This window comes from Somniosus microcephalus, unplaced genomic scaffold (genome assembly GCF_052327205.1).
Source record: "Somniosus microcephalus isolate GS21.2 unplaced genomic scaffold, FLI_Smic_1.0 unresolved_chr6, whole genome shotgun sequence".
In the NCBI taxonomy this organism is placed as follows: Eukaryota; Metazoa; Chordata; class Chondrichthyes; order Squaliformes; family Somniosidae; genus Somniosus; species Somniosus microcephalus.
Genome location: NW_028225184.1, coordinates 12,611,013 through 12,626,821, shown reverse-complemented (window position 1 = coordinate 12,626,821; position 15,809 = coordinate 12,611,013). Strand labels below are relative to the sequence as shown.

The following is a 15,809-nucleotide window of genomic DNA, read 5'->3' as shown; positions in this document are numbered from 1 at the left end:
GTTTTAGGATAGCCAGTTTCATTTTATCGTCTGTGTGTTTAATCATCTCGCTTAGTATGCCGTCTGCCCCGCAAGCTTTTCCTGGTCGCAGGTCCTTGAGTTTTTCAAAAAGTTCTTTTTCTGTTATTATGGAGTCTAGCGGGTTTTGGTTATCTTTTATGGCCATTTCGAGCTTTTCCAGTTTTTTGCATATTTGGTGTTGCTCTGGCCTTGGTGTGTTTTTCTGGTATAATTTTTCAAAGTGGTTTTCCCATGTGTCCCCATTTTGAATGGCCAATTCGTCGTGTTGTTTTTTGTGTAATGTATTCAAGTTGTCCCAGAAACAATTGGAATCAATGGATTCCTCAATGGAGCTGAGTGTATTCTTAATATATTGCTCTTTTTTGGTTCTGAGTGTGTTTCTGTATTGTGTTAGTGTCTGACAATAAGTAAGGTGTAATTCCTCGTTTTCTGGCTGTCTGTGTTTTTGGTTTGATAGTTTTCTAAGTTTTTTCCTCATGTTATGGCAATCTGGGTCAAACCATTTTTCATAGTTTTTTGTTTTGGGTTCTTGCGAGCTTTCAAGTTTGACCTTGTTGCCAAATTATCAAAAATATTGTTTAGGTTATTCACTGCCCGGTTTACGCCGCCTTTATTGTGAGTGTATATGTTATCCAGAAAGGGGTCCAATAGAGCTCGAGTTGATTCATTGCTAATTGCTTTCTGGTATTTTTCCGTGCTGTTTTTGGCCCATCTGTACGATTTTTTGGTGTTGTACAGCTTACTGGGTTGTGTTTCTGTGTTGGTTGTTTCTGTCTTTTTAAGATACATAGTAATTTGACTGTGGTCTGACAGTGTTGTTTGTGGTTTGACTGTGAATGCTCTGAAAGAGGATGGGTCCAAATCCGTAATCATATAGTCGACGGTGCTGCAGCCAAGAGGTGAGCAATAGGTCGATCTTCCTAGGAGGTCTCCTATGAACCTACCATTGACAATGTACAGACCCAGGCTTCGACAGAGCTGCAGGAGCTGTTTTCCGTTGGTATTTGTCTGCTTGTCGCAGTTATGCCTGTATGGATGGGAAGGGATATCGAAGTGGTTATTCCTGAATATGTAATTGTTTCCCTGGTTATTGGTGAAGTCTGGTTCTTCGCCAGTTCTTGAATTGAGGTCACCACAGATCAACACGTTCCCCTGGGCCTGGTATTGGATAATCTCCCTCTCCATGTTGGAGAAGGTGTCCTCTTTAAAGTACGGGGATTCCATCGGGGGGATATAGAGTGCGCAAATGAAAACATCTTGGGGGTTAGAAATAATCCCCCCCTCAATTTTGAGCCACATGTGGTTTTCGCCCTTTTTTATAAATTTGATGCAATTCTTAAGCTCTGTTTTAAACCAAATCAGTATGCCTCCGGAGTCTCTGCCTTGGGTTACACTTGGTAATTTATTGGAGGGGACCACCAGCTCTGTGTACCCTTGGGGACGGCCAGTGTGTCCTTCTCCTCTATACCAAGTTTCCTGTAAAATGATAATATCCAGATCTTTAGTTTCATCTATGAACTCTGGGGTCCTACTCTTCACGTCGAGCACCGAAGAGCGTAGACCTTGGATATTCCAGGTCGAAATATATAAGGATTTCATGTTAAGTTTGATCTTTTACTATGGGTTAAAGAATGATATGTGTTTGTCGTGTCTAAATGGGGGAAAAAAGATCATAATTGTCTATAAATGCTAATACGACTTGGTGACAATCCTTTCTAGTAATTAGTTCTTGATTTTTATTATTTTTTTTCATTTTCTGATCCATAAGGCGGAAGTAGATGCTGCTGCACGTCTGCTTAGTGTCTCTTAATGGATTGTCTCTGCCTGAGGTATTGCGTACGCCCTGTGCATCTCTCCCTCTGTCTGGCTGGGAGCGGTCCTGTTCCCCTGTAGGACAGGGGTGGTGCAGGTCTGGTGTTGTTGTGCATGGGGATCCTCTCTGGTCCCGGTCGGTGTGGTGGTGGTCTCTGTAGTAGTCCTGGTATGTACCCCGCTGATCTCTGGTGGTCGGGGGGGGGGGGGGTCCTCCTGGAGTCTGGGTATGGACCCGGTTAAAAGCGACGTCTTTCAGGGCTTTAGCAAAGATCGATATTCGTTTCCTGTGGATGTGGACGTGGTCGTGAAGACATTCCACATCGAGGGTGGGGTGTTGGGCCAGGTGCACGTTGTGTTTTAACTCACAGTCTCTCACATGGAAGCGGTCTTTCACTCTGCCAGCGCATTTCGCACTTCAGCTTGAGCCATTGTCTGTTTCTTTACCTGTCCTATTACCATCTCGTCTCACCTTGACTATCTCTTAATGTCTCCTCTCTCATCCCCTCCCCCATTTCCCAGCCCCCAAGCTGTTTCATTTCCTACCTTTTTCTCTCAGTTCTGTGGTAGGGTTTTGACCCGAAACGTTGAGAGTGCGAGAGGGCGGGGGGGGGGTCAGTGTGCGAGGGTGCAGGGGGGGAGGGTCAGTGTACTGGTCTCGCTAGATGTGCTCTTATCCAGTTATCCATTCAGCTAAACACTCATTCAAATAACTCCTCGAGAAGCAGGTTGCTGTTTTGAAGCTTTACTTGAATAAAATTGTGAAACTGTAAACAAAGACAAATATGTTTTGTACACAGGGCTGAGTACTATACATTAGATGTTACATAAGATACAAACATGTTTATGAAAACATTGTGTAAGTAAATAGCACTGAAGCTAAACCTCGGTAGCTAACGGCTAATAACTTCTTATGGACAAAGTATTGTCAAAATACTATGCTGACAAGGTTGTTATCATGTTACTAAACAAGGATACTCGGTCATTGCGTCTTGCCTAGCGTGTAAGGAAGGATGGAATACAATACTGGAAAGTGTGAGGTTATGCACTTTGGCAGGAAAAATCGTAGAGCAAGTTATTATCTTAATGGCAAGAAACTGGAAAGTACTGAAGTACAAAGGGATCTGGGGGTCCTGGTGCACGAAACTCAGGTGCAGCAAGTGATTAAGAAGGCCAATGGGATGTTGGCTTTCATTGCTAGGGGGATAGAATATAAAAATAGGGAGGTATTGCTTCAGTTGTACAAGGTATTGGTGAGACCGCACCTGGAATACTGCATACAGTTTTGGTGTCCATACTTAAGAAAGGACATACTTGCTCTCGAGTCAGTACAAAGAAGGTTCACTCGGTTAATCCCGGGGATGAGGGGATGGACATATGAGGAGAGGTTGAGTAGATTGGGACTCTACTCATTGGAGTTCAGAAGAATGAGAGGCGATCTTATTGAAACACATAAGATTGTGAAGGGGTTGGATCGGGTGGATGCGGGGAGGATGTTCCCGATGATGGGTGAAACTAGAACTAGGGGGCATAGTCTTGGAATAAGGGGCTGCTCTTTCAAAACTGAGATGAGGAGGAACTACTTCACTCAGAGGGTGGTAGGTCCATGGAATATGCTGCCCCAAAAAGCTGTAGAAGCTACATCATTACATAAATTTAAAACAGAAATAGACAGTTTCCTAGAAGTAAAGGGAATTAAGGGTTACGGGGAGCGGGCAGGAATTTGGACATGAGTCTAGGTTCGGATCGGTCAAGACCCTGTGGGTAGCGGAGCGGGCCCAGGGGCCGTGTAGCCTGATCCTGCTCCTATTTCGTGTGTCTAATTCTGTTAGATTCAGGAGATGGTTCTGTGATAGTAGATTGGCGGTTAGGATCAGATCAGCCATGATCTTGTTGAATGGCGGAGCAGGCTCGAGGGGCCGATTGGCCTACTCCTGCTCCTATTTCTTATGTTCTTATGGAGGAGGATGAGAATGCCTGCCTCGTGGCTTTGTTCACAACTCCGCAGAACACTCCCTGGAATACTACTTCCGGGGCAGACAGGAAGATCAAATAACTCAGTGTGTGAGAGTGTTGGGGCAAGGTCAGTGTACTGGTCTCGCTCGATGTAGTGTTATCCAGTTATCCAGCAAGCTAAACACTCATTCAAATAATTCCTCGAGAAGCTGGTTCCTGTTTTGAAGCTTTACTTGAATAAAATTAAAGTGAGAGAGAGTGTGGGGGGAGGGACAGTGTGAGAGAGTGTGGGGGGAGGGACAGTGTGAGAGAGTGTGGGGGGAGGGACAGTGTGAGAGAGTGGGGGGGGGACAGTGTGAGAGAGTGGGGGGGGAGACAGTGTGAGAGAGTGTGGGGGGAGGGACAGTGTGAGAGAGTGTGGGGGGAGGGACAGTGAGAGAGAGTGTGGGGGGAGGGACAGTGTGAGAGAGTGTGGGGGGAGGGACAGTGTGAGAGAGTGTGGGGGGAGGGACAGTGAGAGAGCGTGGGGGGGAACAGAGAGAGCGTGGGGGGGGGGAGACAGTGAGAGAGCGCGGGGGGGGACAGTGAGAGCGCGGGGGGGGGACAGCGAGAGCGCGTGCGGGGGTGCTGTGTGAGCGCGGGCGGGGGTGCTGTGCGAGAGCGCGTGCGGGGGTGCTGTGTGAGAGCGCGGGCGGGGGTGCTGTGCGAGAGCGCGGGCGGGGGTGCTGTGCGAGAGCGCGGGCGGGGGTGCTGTGCGAGAGCGCGTGCGGGGGGCCTGTGCGAGAGCGCGTGCGGGGGGCCTGTGCGAGAGCGCGGGCGGGGGTGCTGTGCGAGAGCGCGTGCGGGGGCGCTGTGCGAGAGCGCGTGCTGGGGGCTCTGTGCGAGAGCGCGTGCGGGGGGCCTGTGCGAGAGCGCGGGCGGGGCTGCTGTGCGAGAGCGCGTGCGGGGGTGCTGTGCGAGAGCGCGTGCGGGGGGTGCTGTGCGAGAGCGCGTGCGGGGGGTGCTCTGTGCGAGAGCGCGTGCGGGGGGGGGCTCTGCGAGAGCGCGTGCGGGGGGGGCTCTGTGCGAGAGCGCGTGCGGGGGGGGGCTCTGTGCGAGAGCGCGGGCGGGGGTGCTGTGTGAGAGCGCGGGCGGGGGTGCTGTGCGAGAGCGCGGGCGGGGGTGCTGTGCGAGAGCGCGGGCGGGGGGCTCTGTGCGAGAGCGCGTGCGGGGGGGGCTCTGTGCGAGAGCGCGTGCGGGGGGCCTGTGCGAGAGCGCGTGCGGGGGGGGCTCTGTGCGAGAGCGCGTGCGGGGGGGGGCTCTGCGAGAGCGCGTGCGGGGGGGGGGCTCTGCGAGAGCGCGTGCGGGGGGGGCGCTGTGCGAGAGCGCGTGCGGGGGGGGCTCTGTGCGAGAGCGCGTGCGGGGGGGGCTCTGTGCGAGAGCGCGTGCGGGGGGCCTGTGCGAGAGCGCGTGCGGGGGTGCTGTGCGAGAGCGCGGGCGGGGGTGCTGTGCGAGAGCGCGTGCGGGGGTGCTGTGCGAGAGCGCGGGCGGGGGTGCTGTGCGAGAGCGCGGGCGGGGGTGGCTCTGTGCGAGAGCGCGTGCGGGGGGCTCTGTGCGAGAGCGCGTGCGGGGGGGGCTCTGTGCGAGAGCGCGTGCGGGGGGCCTGTGCGAGAGCGCGTGCGGGGGGGGCTCTGTGCGAGAGCGCGTGCGGGGGGGGGGGCTCTGCGAGAGCGCGTGCGGGGGGGGGCGCTGTGCGAGAGCGCGTGCGGGGGGGGGGCTCTGCGAGAGCGCGTGCGGGGGGGGCGCTGTGCGAGAGCGCGTGCGGGGGGGGCTCTGTGCGAGAGCGCGTGCGGGGGGGGCTCTGTGCGAGAGCGCGTGCGGGGGGCCTGTGCGAGAGCGCGTGCGGGGGGGGGCTCTGCGAGAGCGCGTGCGGGGGGGGCGCTGTGCGAGAGCGCGTGCGGGGGGGGCTCTGTGCGAGAGCGCGTGCGGGGGGGGCTCTGTGCGAGAGCGCGTGCGGGGGGCCTGTGCGAGAGCGCGTGCGGGGGGGGCTCTGTGCGAGAGCGCGTGCGGGGGGTGCTCTGTGCGAGAGCGCGTGCGGGGGGGGCGCTGTGCGAGAGCGCGTGCGGGGGGGGGCTCTGTGCGAGAGCGCGTGCGGGGGGCCTGTGCGAGAGCGCGTGCGGGGGGCCTGTGCGAGAGCGCGTGCGGGGGGGGCTCTGTGCGAGAGCGCGTGCGGGGGGTGCTCTGTGCGAGAGCGCGTGCGGGGGGGGCGCTGTGCGAGAGCGCGTGCGGGGGGGGGCTCTGTGCGAGAGCGCGTGCGGGGGGTGCTCTGTGCGAGAGCGCGTGCGGGGGGTGCTCTGTGCGAGAGCGCGTGCGGGGGGGGGCTCTGTGCGAGAGCGCGTGCGGGGGGGGCTCTGTGCGAGAGCGCGTGCGTGGGGTGCTCTGTGCGAGAGCGCGTGCGGGGGGTGCTCTGTGCGAGAGCGCGTGCGGGGGGGGGCTCTGTGCGAGAGCGCGTGCGCGGGGCTGAGCGAGAGCGCGTGCGGGGGGGGCTCTGTGCGAGAGCGCGTGCGCGGGGCTGAGCGAGAGCGCGGGGGCGTCCGTGCGACTCTGCGGGGGTCTGCGCATGGGGCTGTGTGTGTGGGGCTGTAAGATTTGGACCACAGGCCACACACGCAGTTTACCAAAGGGTTTTAGAAACTACAAGGCTTTTTATTAAAGAGCTACTGTTTTTAAAGCATAATCCGATATTACATCAGGTTTAAGCTCGACATAATAGACATACAACCCGTGGCTGTAGAAAGCCATCTACGACTCCCGAAGCGGAACGCCACGACTGGACGGACAGACGGTTGGTTGGTTAGATGTCTGGTGAGACAGCGTGGAGGTCTCGGGTCAGCGGATCTCCGCAGCCAGCGACAGCAGTCACTTCTGTTGGTTCATTCCCCGAGCTGTTGGAGGTGTTAGGCCTGAGCCAGCATTGACTTCCACCTCTCAAAAGCCTTCGCCCCCTCGCTGTCTAACGACTTCTTCTCTCAGCCCTCTATATTTATAGTTATTTCGGTGGGCTGTAATCTATCTAATGTCAATCATCTATAACCCAAGTGTGGTGCGGGGAAAACCTCCCTCGCCGTCCCTCTCTGCCTCACTGATGAGTCTTCCCTCTCATCTTTCTGAGCAATGTTTTGTTATGTTTCATTAAGGACATTTTATGACTTCTCTGCTCCATTATTCTCTGTTATCCCACCACTGTGTGTTTTGCATTTTACGATTCCCTTACCACGTCTGTTTGTCTCTCTGATGCTTGATATTCGACCTTGCTGGCATTTCTGCTACCTGTTCCCGGCTGCATGTTGTCGGTCTCTGTTCTAAGAATTCAAAACTGATCTTTGAATCGGACAGCTATTTCTTACAGGGCGCAGTGGGAGAGTGTGTGTGTGTGTGTGTGTCTGGCTGTGTTTCTTCGGCCCATCGTGTCCGCGCCAGCCATCAAGCCCTGTCTAATCTAATCCCATATTCCAGCACTTGGTCCGTAGCCTTGAATATAGAAACATAGAAGATAGGAGCAGGAGTAGGCCATTCGGCCCCTCGAGCCTGCTCCGCCATTCATAGAGTCATAGAGTTATGCAGCACGGATAGAGGCCCATCGTGTCCGTGCCGGCCGTCAAGCCCTGTCTAATCTAATCCCATATTCCAGCACTTGGTCCGTAGCCTTGTATGCAATGGCATTTCAAGTGCTCATCCAAATGCTTCTTCAATGTTGTGAGGGTTCCTGCCTCTACCACCCTTTCAGGCAGTGAGTTCCAGACTCCAACCACCCTCTGGGTGAAAAAGTTCCTCCTCAAATCCCCTCTAAACCTCCCGCCCTTTACCTTGAATCTATGCCCCCTAGTTATTGACCCTTCTACTAAGGGAAAAAGCTCCTCAGTATCCATCCTATCTATGCCCCTCATCATTTTGTACACCTCAATCATGTCCCCCCCTCAGCCTCCTCTGCTCCAAGGAAAACAAACCCAATCTGCCCAGTCTCTCTTCATAGCTGAAGCGCTCCAGCCCTGGTAACATCCTGGTGAATCTCCTCTGCACCCTCTCCAAAGCGATCACATCCTTCCTGTAGTGTGGCGACCAGAACTGCACACAGTATTCCAGCTGTGGCCTAACTAGCGTTTTGTACAGCTCCATCATAACCTCCCTGCTCTTATATTCTATGCCTCGGCTAATGAAGGCCTTTTTTACCACCTTATCCACCTGTTCCGCCGCCTTCAGGGATCTGTGTACTTGCACACCCAGATCCCTCTGACCCTCCGTCTTGCCTAGGGTCTTACCATTCATTGTGTATTCCCTTGCCTTGTTAGTCCCCCCAAAGTGCATCACCTCGCACTTTTCCGGGTTAAATTCCATTTGCCACTGGTCTGCCCATCTGACCAACCCATCTATATCGTCCTGCAGACTGAGGCTACCCTCCTCGCTATTTACCACCCTACCAATTTTTGTATAATCCGCGAACTTACTGATCATACCTTTTACACTCATATCCAAGTCATTAATGTAGACCACAAACAGCAAGGGACCCAGCACCGATCCCTGTGGTACCTCACTGGCCACAGGCTTCCAGTCACAAATTCAATGAGATCATGGCTGATCATCCAAATTCAGTACCCTGTCCCTGCCTTCTCCCCATATCCCTTGATCCCTTTAGCCTCAAGAAATATATCCAACTCCTTCTTGAATATATTTAATGAATTGGCCTCAACTGCCCTCTGTGGTAGAGAATTCCACAGGTTCACCACTCTCTGGGTGAAGAAATTCCTCCTCATCTCTGTCATAAGAACATAATAACATAAGAAATAGGAGCAGGAGTAGGCCAATCGGCCCCTCGAGCCTGCTCCACCATTCAATAAGATCATGGCTGATCTGATCCTAACCTCAAATCTTCTATCACTCTGCATCCACCCGAACCCATGTGATCTCCCGGGAGAGGCGAAAAACCAGATAAAGACCCAATGGCCAATTCGGGAGAAAAAAATCTGGGAAATTCCTCTCCGACCCATCTAGGCGATCGAACTTCTTCCAGGAGATCACTCTGTCCCTATATTTTCTACAGTACTTACCTTCTGTAAAGGCGATCTCCACCCCAGCCAGGAACAGGAATAAAACCATCTCCTGAAATCTAACACAGAATTAGAACACAGTAGGAGCAGGATCAGGCTACACGGCCCCTGGGCCCGCTCCACTACCCACAGGGCCATGACCATTCCGAACCTAGACTCATGTCCAGGTTATAACCTCCCTGCTCTTATATTCTATGCCTTGGCTAATGAAGGCAAGTATCCCACCCCTTTGGTCACTCTCTTTCTCTCTCTCCTGCCCCTCACAGAGTCGTTGGCCTATCTGACTGCGGCCACTCACGGCCTGGACGAAGAGGCCGAAGCCTTGAAGGCGACCTTCGACCCGGAAAAGGAAGCGGTGAGTGGAGAGCGCGCCATCTTGGCTTTATTTCCTCTTCTCTTCCGTCTCGACCCTGTTTGAACTTGACCCTTGACCTCGGACCTCTCGCCCCTTCCTCCCCCGCCCCAGGTGCCGGAGATCGACCCTGAGGCCAAGCTGCTGCAGCCGCCACCTCCCGTCATGCCTCTCGATACCAACTGGCCGCTCCTGACTGTCTCCAAGGGCTTCTTCGAGGGGAGCATTGCATCGAAGGGTAGGTGCCGAGGCTGGACTCGGGAATTGCTGGATTCTGGGGGGGGGGGGTGTGGTGGTGGTGGTGGTGGTGGTGGAGTGCGTTAGACGGGGAGGAGGGGTGAAGAACGGGTGTGAGATGGGAGTGGATCAGAGACTGGCCGTGAATAATGGGTGTGAGATGGAAGTGGATCAGAGACTGGCCGTGAATAATGGGTATGAGATGGGAGTGGATCAAAGACTGGCCCTGAATAATGGGTGTGAGGTGGGAATGGATCAGAGACTGGCCGTGAATAATGGGGGTGAAATGGAAGTGGATCAAAGACTGGCCCTGAATAATGGGTGAGAGGTCGGAGTGGATCAGAGACTGGCCGTGAATAATGGGTGTGAGGTGGGAGTGGATCAGAGACTGGCCGTGAATAATGGGGGTGAAATGGAAGTAGATCAGAGACTGGCCATGAATAATGGGTATGAGATGGGAGTGGATTAGCGACTGGCCGTGAATAATGGGTGTGAGATGGAAGTGGATTAGCGACTGGCCGTGAATAATGGGTGTGAGATGGGAGTGGATTAGATTCTGGCCGAGAATAATGGGTGTGAGATGGAAGTGGATCAGAGACTGGCCGTGAATAATGGGTGTGAAATGGATGTGGATCAAAGACTGGCCGTGAATAATGGGTGTGAGGTAGGAGTGGATCAGAGACTGGCCGTGAATAATGGGGGTGAAATGGAAGTGGATCAGAGACTGGCCGTGAATAATGGGTGTGAGATGTGAGTGGATCAGAGACTGGCTGTGAATAATGGGTGTGAGATGGAAGTGGATCAGAGACTGGCCGTGAATAATGGGTATGAGATGGGAGTGGATTAGCGACTGGCCGTGAATAATGGGTGTGAGATGTGAGTGGATCAGAGACTGGCTGTGAATAATGGGTGTGAGATGGAAGTGGATCAGAGACTGGCCGTGAATAATGGGTGTGAAATGGATGTGGATCAAAGACTGGCCATGAATAATGGGTGTGAGGTGGGAATGGATCAGCGACTGGCCGTGAATAATAGGTGCGAGATGTGAGTGGATTAGATTCTGGCCGAGAATAATGGGTGTGAGATGGAAGTGGATCAGAGACTGGCCGTGAATAATGGGTGTGAGATGGGAGTGGATTAGAGACTGGCCGTGAATAATGGGGGTGAGCTGGAAGTGGACCAGAGACTGGCCGTGAATAATGGGTGTGAGATGGGAGTGGATCAGAGACTGGCCGTGAATAATGGGTGTGAAATGGAAGTGGATCAGAGACTGGCCGTGAATAATGGGTGTGAAATGGAAGTGGATCAGAGACTGGCCGTGAATAATGGGTGTGAAATGGAAGTGGATCAAAGACTGGCCGTGAATAATGGGTGAGAGGTAGGAGTGGATCAGAGACTGGCCGTGAATAATGGGTGTGAGATGGAAGTGGATCTGAGACTGACCAAGGGGCAGCGGCTGTGAAATTGGATCAGAGACTGACCAGGAATAACCGGTGTGAGCTGGGAGTGGATCCGAGACTGGTTGGGAGGGCGGGGGGGGGGGGGAAGGGGAGGCAGGAGGTGGAGTGGGAGGATGGCTAGGGAGGGAGATGTTGGGGGGAGGGGCCCGGGTGTTGGGGAGGGTTAGGGTGAGGAAGGAGATGGCGGGGTACGGTGGATGTTTAAGCAGCGGAGGGGAGGGGGGCGGGAGCAGGGTACGGCGGGTGGTAGAAGGAGGATCGCAAGCAAGCGTCTGACGCCGCACGCAACCGCCGCACCTTTGTGCGAGTTGGCAACTTCAAGCGCGTGAAAGGGGTAAAGAGACAATTGGGAAATGATCTCACTGGGGACTGGTACCTCAGTGTCTGTTCCGAGCCAGAGTCGGCACCTTGAGGGGAGGGGGTTCAATGGGAGGGGTGAGAATGATGGTTTGAATCACATCACTGCGGTCTGCTACCCCAGTATCAGTTTCAGCCCTGGTGGGGGGAGTGCCAGGTACCAGCTGTGTCTCAGTGGGTAGCCCTCTGTCCTCTGAGTCAGAAGACTGAGGGTTCAAGTCCCACTCCAGAGACTTGAGCACAAAAATCTAGACTGACACTCCAGTGCAGTGCTGAGGGAGCGCCGCACTGTCGGAGGGGCAGTACTGAGGGTGCGCCGCACTGTCGGAGGGGCAGTACTGAGGGAGCGCCGCACTGTCGGAGGGGCAGTACTGAGGGAGCGCCGCACTGTTGGAGGGGCGGTACTGAGGGAGCGCCGCACTGTCGGAGGGGCAGTACTGAGGGAGCGCCGCACTGTCGGAGGGGCAGTACTGAGGGAGCGCCGCACTGTCGGAGGGGCAGTACTGAGGGAGCGCCGCACTGTCGGAGGGGCAGTACTGAGGGAGCGCCGCACTGTCGGTGAGGCAGTACTCCTATTCCTTACGCATCTCTCTGCTCCCCTTGTGTCCGTCTAGGAAAGGGCGGGCAGTTAGCTGTCGATCCTGCCATGGAAGTCGCTGGAGCGGACGGTTGGGGTGAAGATGCTGAACTGCTATTGGATGAAGGTGAGTGTTTGAGGTCAAGATACTCTGGGTGTGGGGTGGACAGAGATGAGTTAACAGGCTCCGGCACCGGTTCAGTACCTGTGCATTTTCCCGATTGTCCCCTTTTTTTCACTGATTCCTGGGATGCGGGCGTTGCTGGCAAGGCCCAGCATTTATTGTCCATCCCTAGTTGCCCCTTGAGAAGGTGGTGGTGAGCCGCCTTCTTGAACCGCTGCAGTCCGTGTGGTGAAGGTACTCCCACAGTGCTGTTAGGGAGGGAGTTCCAGGATTTTGACCCAGCGGCGATGAAGGAACGGCCGATATATTTCCAAGTCAGGATGGGGTGTGACTTGGAGGGGAACTTGGAGGTGGTGGTGTTCCCATGCGCCTGCTGCCCTTGTCCTTCTAGGTGGAAGAGGTCGCGGGTTTGGGAGGTGCTGCCGAAGAAGCCTTGGCGAGTTGCTGCAGTGCATCTTGTTGATGGTCCACACTGCAGCCACGGTGCGCCGGTGGTGGAGGGAGTGAATGTTTAAGGTGGTGGATGGGGTGCCGATCAAGCGGGCTGCTTTGTCCTGGATGGTGTCGAGCTTCTTGAGTGTTGTTTGAGCTGCACTCATCCAGGCAAGTGGAGAGTATTCCATCACACTCCTGACTTGTGCCTTGTAGATGGTAGAAAGGCTTTGGGGAGTCAGGAGGTGAGACACTCGCCACAGAATTCCCAGCCTCTGACCTGCTCTTGTAGCCACAGTATTTATGTGGCTGGTCCAGTTAAGTTTCTGGTCAATGGTGACCCCCAGGATGTTGATGGTGGGGATTCGGCGATGGTAATGCCGTTGAATGTCAAGGGGCGGTGGTCAGACTCTCGCTTGTTGGAGATAGTCATTGCCTGTTCCAATGCTCTCTGCTCTCGTGGCTGGCCTACCACATTCCACCCTACGTAAACTTGAGGTCATCCAAGTCTCTGCTGCCCTGTCCGAACTCGTCCCGTTCACCCATCACCCCCTGTGCTCGCTGACCCACATTGGCTCCCAGTCCAGCAACACCTCGATTTCAAAATTCTCATCCTTGTTTTCAAATCACTCCATGGCCCTTGCCCCCTCCCTATCTCTGTAACCTCCTCCAGCCCCTACAACCCTCCCTATCTCTGTAACCTCCTCCAGCCCCTACAATCCTCCTATCGCTGTAACCTCCTCCAGCCCCTACAACCCTCCCTATCTCTGTAACCTCCTCCATCCCTACACCCCTCCCTATCTCTGTAACCTCCTCCAGCCCCCTACAACCCTCCCTATCTCTGTAACCTTCTCCAGCCCCTACACCCCTCCCTATCTCTGTAACCTCCTCCAGCCCTACATCCCTCCCTATCTCTGTAACTCCCCTACAACCCTCCCTATCTCTGTAACCTCCTCCAGCCCCTACACCCTCCCTATCTCTGTAACCTCCTCCAGCCCCGACACCCCTCCCTATCTCTGTAACCTCCTCCAGCCCCTACACCCCTCCCATCTACCTCAGCCCCTACACCCCTCCCTATCTCTGTAACCTCCTCAGCCCTACACCCTCCCTATCTCTGTAACCTCCTCCAGCACCTACACCACTCCCTATCTCTGTAACCTCCTCCAGCCCCTACACCCTCCCTATCTCTGTAACCTCCTCCAGCCCCTACACCCCTCCCTATCTCTGTAACCTCCTCCAGCCCCTACACCCCTCCCTATCTCTGTAACCTCCTCCAGCACCAACACCCCTCCCTATCTCTGTAACCTCCTCCAGCCCCGACAACCCTCCCTATCTCTAACCTCCTCCAGCCCCTACAATCATCCCTATCTCTGTAACCTCCTCCAGCCCCTACACCCCTCCCTATCTCTGTAACCTCCTCCAGCCCCTACACCCCTCCCTATCTCTGTAACCTCCTCCATCCTACACCCTCCCTATCTCTGTAACCTCCTGCAACCCTACCCTCCCTATCTCTGTAACCTCCTCCAAACCCTTCAACCCTCCCTATCTCTGTAACCTCCTCCAGCTCCTACACCCCTCCCTATCTATAACCTCCTCCAGCCCCAACACCCCTCCCTATCTGTAACCTCCTCCAGCCCCTACACCCCTCCCTATCTCTGTAACCTCCTCCAGCCCCTACACCCCTCCCTATCTCTGTAACCTCCTCCAGCCCCTACACCCCTCCCTATCTCTGTAAACACCTCCAGCTCCTACAACCCTCCCTATCTCTGTAACCTCCTCCAGCCCCTACACCCCTCCCTATCTCTGTAACCTCCTCCAGCCCCTACACCCCTCCCTATCTCTGTAACCTCCTCCATCCTTACACCCCTCCCTATCTCTGTAACCTCCTGCAACCCTCCCTATCTCTGTAACCTCCTCCAGCCCCTACAACCCTCCCTATCTCTGTAACCTCCTCCAGCTCCTACACCCCTCCCTATCTCTGTAACCTCCTCCAGCCCCTACACCCCTCCCTATCTCTGTAACCTCCTCCAGCCCTACACCCCTCCCTATCTCTGTAACCTCCTCCAGCCACTACACCGCTCCCTATCTCTGTAACCTCCTCCAGCCCCTACACTCCTCCTTATCCCTGTAACCTCCTCCAGCCCCTACACTCCTCCCTAGCTCTGTAACCTCCTCCAGCTCCTACACCCCTCCCTATCTCTGTAACCTCCTGCAACCCCTACAACCCTCCCTATCTCTGTAACCTCCTACACCCCTCCCTATCTCTGTAACCTCCTCCAGCCCCTACACTCCTCCTTATCCCTGTAACCTCCTCCAGCTCCTACACCCCTCCCTATCTCTGTAACCTCCTCCAGCCCCTACAACCCTCCCTATCTCTGTAGCCACCTCCAGCCCCCTACAACCCTCCCTATCACTGTAACCTCCTCCAGCCCCTACACCCCTTCCTATCTCTGTAACCTCCTCCAGCCCCTACACCCCTCCCTATCTCTGTAACCTCCTCCAGCCCTGCACCCCTCCCTATCTCTGTAACCTTCTCCAGCCCCTACACCCCTCCCTATCTCTGTAACCTCCTCCAGCCCCTACACCCCTCCCTATCTCTGTAACCTCCTCCAGCCCCTACAACCCTCCGAGATCTCTGCGCTCCTCCAATCCTGGCCTCTTGAGCATCCCCTGATTTCCATCGCTCCACCATTGGCGGCCGTGCCTTCAGCTGCCTGGGCCCCGAGCTCTTGGGACATTGAAGGCTCTATATAAATGCTGGTTGTTGTGGTGGTTCTGAGCCCCACAAAGAACCAGTTAGATCTCCGGTTCCGTTCCGAGCGGTCTTTCTGCGGGGAGAGTTTGGCCAGTAGTTTAACCTTCTCCCCTACGGGTTCCAGATGGCTTTGTCGATGCAGCGGATGGGTTCGGAGAGGACGGAGTGGGGCGAGGACAGGAGGAGGGAGGAGGCTGGGATGTGGAGGAAGATCTGGAACTGCCACCCGAACTGGTAAGGGAAACCTGTGGCTAACTGTTGACGCTCACTCGTGCCTCCCGAGTTACAAGGTCGCGGGTTCAAGTCCCACTCCAGAGATGCGAGCACAAAATCCAGGCTGACACTCGCCAGTGCAGTTCTGAGGGGGCGCCGCACTGTCGGAGGGGCGGTACTGAGGGAGCGCCGCACTGTCGGAGGGGCGGTACTGAGGGAGGGGCAGTACTGAGGGAGCGCCGCACTGTCGGAGGGGTGGTACTGAGGGAGCGCCGCACTGTCGGAGGGGCAGTACTGAGGGAGCGCCGCACTGTCGGAGGGGCAGTACTGAGGGAGCGCCGCACTGTCGGAGGGGCAGTACTGAGGGAGCGCCGCACTGTCAGAGGGGCAGTACTGAGGGAGGGGCAGTACTGAGGGAGGGGCAGTACT

The 15,809-nt window shown here is 55.2% G+C and overlaps 1 protein-coding gene across 1 annotated transcript; it reads left to right on the top strand.

Moving 5' to 3' along the window:
* Positions 1 to 8,994: 8,994 nt before the first annotated feature.
* On the top strand, positions 8,995 to 15,437 carry LOC147087085 (coatomer subunit alpha-like). Its single transcript, XM_085978101.1, has 4 exons — positions 8,995 to 9,228; positions 9,340 to 9,463; positions 11,894 to 11,983; positions 15,292 to 15,437. The coding sequence occupies exons 1-4, from the start codon at positions 9,010 to 9,012 to the stop codon at positions 15,420 to 15,422; spliced, it is 564 nt and encodes a 187-aa protein (XP_085834227.1). The 5' UTR covers positions 8,995 to 9,009; the 3' UTR covers positions 15,423 to 15,437.
* The last annotated feature ends 372 nt before the right edge of the window (positions 15,438 to 15,809 follow it).